This window comes from Salmo salar, chromosome 18 (assembly GCF_965601325.2).
Source record: "Salmo salar chromosome 18, fSalSal1, whole genome shotgun sequence".
Lineage (NCBI taxonomy): Eukaryota > Metazoa > Chordata > Actinopteri > Salmoniformes > Salmonidae > Salmo > Salmo salar.
In genome coordinates, this window is record NC_138308.1 from 96,808,522 (window position 1) to 96,813,660 (window position 5,139).

The following is a 5,139-nucleotide window of genomic DNA, read 5'->3' on the forward strand; positions in this document are numbered from 1 at the left end:
CCATTAAAATTCTAGACTGGTCATTTCTTTGTAAGTGGGCAAACGTACAAAATCAGCAGGGGATCAAATACTTTTTTCCCCCACTGTAAACTCACCACTATTCCACGACATGACCCTATCTGATACTAGACCCATTATAACCTCACCACTATTCCACTACTTGGCCCTATCTGATTCTAGACCCATTAAAACCTCACCACTATTCCACTACTTGGCTCTATCTGATTCTAGACCCATTAAAACCTCACCACTATTCCACTACATGACCCTATCTGGTCCTAGACCCATTATAACCTCACCAGTATTCCACTACTTGGGTCTATCTTATCCTACAGCAGGCCGGCAGCCTGGGAGAACGGGACACTATCGTTCATCAAACCTTGTAACACTTCTGCTGTAAAATCTCATAACCCAACGAGTTCTCTGCAGCTACAACCACAACATCTATTTTCAGTGATTTATGTTCCATTTCTGTGGTACAGTTGATCACCATGGCTATGAATGCTAAGAAACCAACCTTACTGAAACACATGTTATTCCTATCACTCTCTATTGGCAATGGCATACTCACAGGGGGCCTCTCAGGATCCCTCGATACTGGAGCCATCTTCCTCTACTACTCTCTTTACTGCCTATGAAGATACCTTCAAAGAAAATGACTCAAGTAAAAGCGAAAGTCACCCAGTAAAATATTACTTGAGTAAAGGTTTAAAATTATTCGGTTTTAAATATACTGAAGTATCAACATTAAATGTAATTCATCAATTATACTTAAGTATCAATGCAAAAGTATAAATCATTTCAAATTCCTTACATTAAGCAAACTAGACCGCACCATTTTCTTGTTTTTTTTTAAATATAATTACGGAAAGCCAGGGGCATACTCCAACACTCATTCACAATTTACAAACAAAGCATTTGTGTTTAGTGAGTCTGACAGGTCAGAGGCAGCAGGGATGACCATGGACATTCTATTGATAAGTGCGTGAATTGGACCATTTTTCTGTCCTGCTAATCATTCAAAATGTAACGAGTACTTTTGGCTGTCAGGGAAAATGTATGGAGTAAAAAGTACATTATTTTCTTTAGGAATGTAGTTAAGTGAAAGTTGTCAAAAATATAAATAGTAAGGTAAAGATACCCCCAAAAAATGACTTAAGTACTACTTTAAAGTATTTCTACTTAAGTTGTTTACACCACCGGCTAATGGCCCGACATCGGGATCTCTCGTTGGGTTAATGAGGCAACTAGTCACACCTGTGACAGGTCCTTTAAAATGAGAGGTAGAAGAGGTAGACCATAACTCACAGACAACAGAGAGAGAGAGACACACCCAGTGAATTCCTTGGAAGAGTGCAGAAGGTCAGATTGTGTCATTATTTAATAGAGTCTCTGCATCTCAAATGGCACCTTAATCTTATGTGTCCCTGGTCAAATGTAGTGCACTATATAGGGTGCCATTTTGTGGAGTGACCCCCCTGCATTTAAGAGCATAGACTAATAGTTACCTTTGCAGTAAATGGGTAGTCTATGACTAGATCTAGGCTGCTTCCCAATCACTATGTAGTGCATTATGGGCCCTCGTCAAAGATGGTTCACTACATAAGAAATGAGGAGCCATCTGTGAAGGATACATATTCCTGTGTGCCAGGCTTATCTATTGTATGCGGTTGAAGAGATGATACCTGAGTTTTGGCAGGAGACTAGTAGCACCGTGTTGCCAATACACGGTTCTTGGGGTCCTCAGGACTGGATTTAGGAAAGGCTGCCTTAGCAGTTGCTTAAGTGTTGTAATTAACAGAGGGTTTCCTTAACCTCTCCTCTAGTTCCACCAGCCATTCCACTGACTTGGAATATTCCAGTACTATCACAGCTGATTAAAATTCTCAACTAATCCTCTCTCTCTCTCTCTCTCTCTCTCTCAGGAGACCTATCATCATGGCGACATTGACCATCATTCTGCTTGTCAGCACGGTTTTTGCTCTGGGAGGTAGGAGTTACATACCTCACACCTGCATTTTAATAAACATTAGTGGGTGTTGCTCTGCCCTATTTCACACATGCAGGTGTGACTTGGAAATGTTTTCATAACCGGTTCTCCATGGGACACCCTCTGACACTGGAATAATCAAGGTTGTGCCTTGCTGAAGGGAACATGGATGGATATATCAACTTGTCAGTACACTGATATGAACTACTGGCCCAACGCTCTAACGGCAAGGCTACCTGCCACTCCTCTAGTTCCAGAGATGTATATCGGTGTCTAGATGCTGGACTGAGGTGTTCTGATATGATTGGTTTAATCATTCAACTGTATGTATGACTGGCTTGTCTAGCAAGTATCAGTGTCACTTCTTGATAGAATTTACCCCCACTTTTACAGTCTTTTTTTTTTTCATCAGCAGTTATACAATATGATACAAACACAGAAACTGAATTGACTGTGTGGGCCCTTTAAACAAGTAGCAGAATTTCCATTTTTAGCCAGGAAGTCCCTAGGTTGCATCTGAAATGGAACTCTATTCCGTATAAACTACTTCTGAGTAGGGTCCCACACGGGAGGCAACCCAAGCTTCCAGAATGTTATGTCTACGTTACAATGTATGTTACCTGTGTGTCCAGATGCTATGAAACGACCCAAGACCCCTTGTGAGCGTGCTAGAGATGCTGTGATAAATGGCCCGCCTGGAGTCTACGTCCCCACGTGTGACTGCCAGGGAGAATACACCCCTGAGCAACACTGGGGATCTACAGGTTAATGCTCACCCAGTCTTGTACAGCTAACCTTGTGGGGACACACAATTCAGTCCCATTTAAAATCCTATTTCCCCTACCCTTAACACAAAAACCGTACCTTAATTCTAACCTTAACCCCCTTGGAAATAGCATTTGACCTCATGGGGACTAACAAAATAAGACTTATGCAACAGCTTTTTAACATGTCCACTTCTGGTAGGTTCCTCTTGGTGTGTTACCAGAACTGGACAAAAGATCCCGGGTACTGAGACTCCACCAGGCACTGCTTCTGTCAAATGTGCATGCAGGTACACTCATTCACTAAATGTTCATTCTTTGCAGCTTGTTCTGAGTGTTAATATTTGTTTTTTGTTTAATTATAGTGGAGCTCGCTGATGAGAGGCATTGGAACCAAGACGTTGAGAAGACTTTGCAAAAACATTGGAATTACTTTGATGCTTGTCTTTACAGTACTATGGGCGTTGATTCACATTCTATATGAATAAATCCAGAGCTAAAATTGTTGCTTCACTTCCTTTATTGTTGGTGTTATATGCTGAACCAGACCATTTCTGGGAAATGGAAGGAATAAGGCTATGGTGACCGTATTACCACCACACCTGTGGTCATGAAGGCAGTCAATTCCATGTGACCACTTGGTCATGGTAATTAGGCTTTTCCAAGCTATGATGCTGCTGATGGTCATTAGTAGCCTACTATACTTAGCACTTTATTGCCCTCTAATCACTGACATCAATGCAAATGTAATTGCAGATCAACTATTGGTCACATGCAGATGTTGTGGGTGTAGCAAAATGCTTGTGCTTCTAGCTCCGACAGCGCAGTAATATCTAACAAATTACACAACGTGTATACACTTAACCTGTTAGGGCTAGGGGGCTGTATTTTCACGGCTGGATAAAAAACGTACCCAATTTAATCTGGTTACTACTCCTGCCCAGTAACTAGAATATGCGTATAATTATTGGCTTTGGATAGAAAACACCCTAAAATTTCTAAAACTGTTTGAATGGTGTCTGAGTATAACAGAACTCAAATGGCAGGCCAAAACCTGAGAAGATTCCATGCAGGAAGTGGTGTGTCTGAGAAGTTGTGTTTCATCTTGGCTCTTTTATTGAAGACTGAGCATCTTTGCTCTAACGTGACACTTCCTACGGCTCCCATAGGCTCTCAGAGCCTGGGAAAAAGCTGAACGATATCGAGGCAGCCTCTGGCTGAAACACATTATCGCTTTTGGCAAGTGGCCGATCAGAGTACTATGGGCTTAGGCGCGTGCCCGAGTCGACCGAATGCTTTATTTTCTTTCGTCTGTTTACCTAAACGCAGATTCCCGGTCGGAATATTATCACTTTTTTATGAGAAAAATGGCATAAATTGATTTTAAACAGCGTTTGACATGCTTCGAAGTATGGTAATAAAATATTTAGAATTTTTTTGTCACGAAACGCGTCGGGCGCGTGACCCTTATTTACCCTTCGGATAGTGTCTTGAACGCACGAACAAAACGCCGCTATTTGGATATAACTATGGATTATTTGGGACCAAACCAACATTTGTTATTGAAGTAGAAGTCCTGGGAGTGCATTCTGACGAAGAACACCAAAGGTAATCAAACTTTCTAATAGTAAATCGGAGTTTGGTGAGGGCTAAACTTGGTTGGTGTCGAAATAGCTAGCCTGTGATGGCTGGGCTATCTACTTAGAATATTGCAAAATGTGCTTTCACCAAAAAGCTATTTTAAAATCGGACATAGCGAGTGCATAAAGGAGTTCTGTATCTATAATTCTTAAAATAATTATGTTTTTTGTGAACGTTTATCGTGAGTAATTTAGTAAATTCACCAGAAGTGTTCGGTGGGAATGCTAGTCACATGCTAATGTAAAAAGCTGGTTTTTGATATAAATATGAACTTGATTGAACAAAACATGCATGTATTGTATAATAATGTCCGAAAGATTGTCATCTGATGAAGATCATCAAAGGTTATTGCTGCATTTAGCTGTGGTTTGGGTTTATGTGACATTATATGCTAGCTTGAAAAATGGGTGTCTGATTATTTCTGGCTGGGTACTCTGCTGACATAATCTAATGTTTTGCTTTCGTTGTAAAGCCTTTTTGAAATCGGACAGTGTGGTTAGATTAACGAGAGTCTTGTCTTTAAAATGCTGTAAAATAGTCATATGTTTGAGTAATTGAAGTAATAGCATTTCTAAGGTATTTGAATAACGCGCCACGGGATTCCACTGGCTGTTGAGTAGGTGGGACGCAAGCGTCCCACCTAGCCCATAGAGGTTAAATTTAAGGTCTAATACTGGGCTAGCAACACCATAATGCTACACAAGCCAGGATGAACAGGATATTATGCCACTATGCAGGAAATTA

At 40.8% G+C, this 5,139-nt stretch overlaps 1 protein-coding gene across 1 annotated transcript; it reads left to right on the plus strand.

Annotated features, from left to right (window-relative positions):
- The first annotated feature begins 1,286 nt into the window (after positions 1-1,286).
- Positions 1,287-3,256, plus strand: LOC106592641 (equistatin-like). Its single transcript, XM_014183981.3, has 5 exons — positions 1,287-1,362; positions 1,926-1,990; positions 2,623-2,754; positions 2,957-3,044; positions 3,120-3,256. The coding sequence occupies exons 2-5, from the start codon at positions 1,939-1,941 to the stop codon at positions 3,130-3,132; spliced, it is 285 nt and encodes a 94-aa protein (XP_014039456.1). The 5' UTR covers positions 1,287-1,362; positions 1,926-1,938; the 3' UTR covers positions 3,133-3,256.
- The last annotated feature ends 1,883 nt before the right edge of the window (positions 3,257-5,139 follow it).

What these genes read in the sequence shown, in the direction of transcription:
- LOC106592641 (XM_014183981.3), top strand. Translation starts at nt 1,939, where the DNA reads ATGGCGACATTGACCATCATTCTGCTTGTCAGCACGGTTTTTGCTCTG. An exon ending in CACGGTTTTTGCTCTGGGAG is followed by an intron (nt 1,991 to 2,622) that starts GTAGGAGTTACA and finishes CTGTGTGTCCAG; the next exon opens with ATGCTATGAAACGACCCAAG. An exon ending in GCAACACTGGGGATCTACAG is followed by an intron (nt 2,755 to 2,956) that starts GTTAATGCTCAC and finishes CACTTCTGGTAG; the next exon opens with GTTCCTCTTGGTGTGTTACC.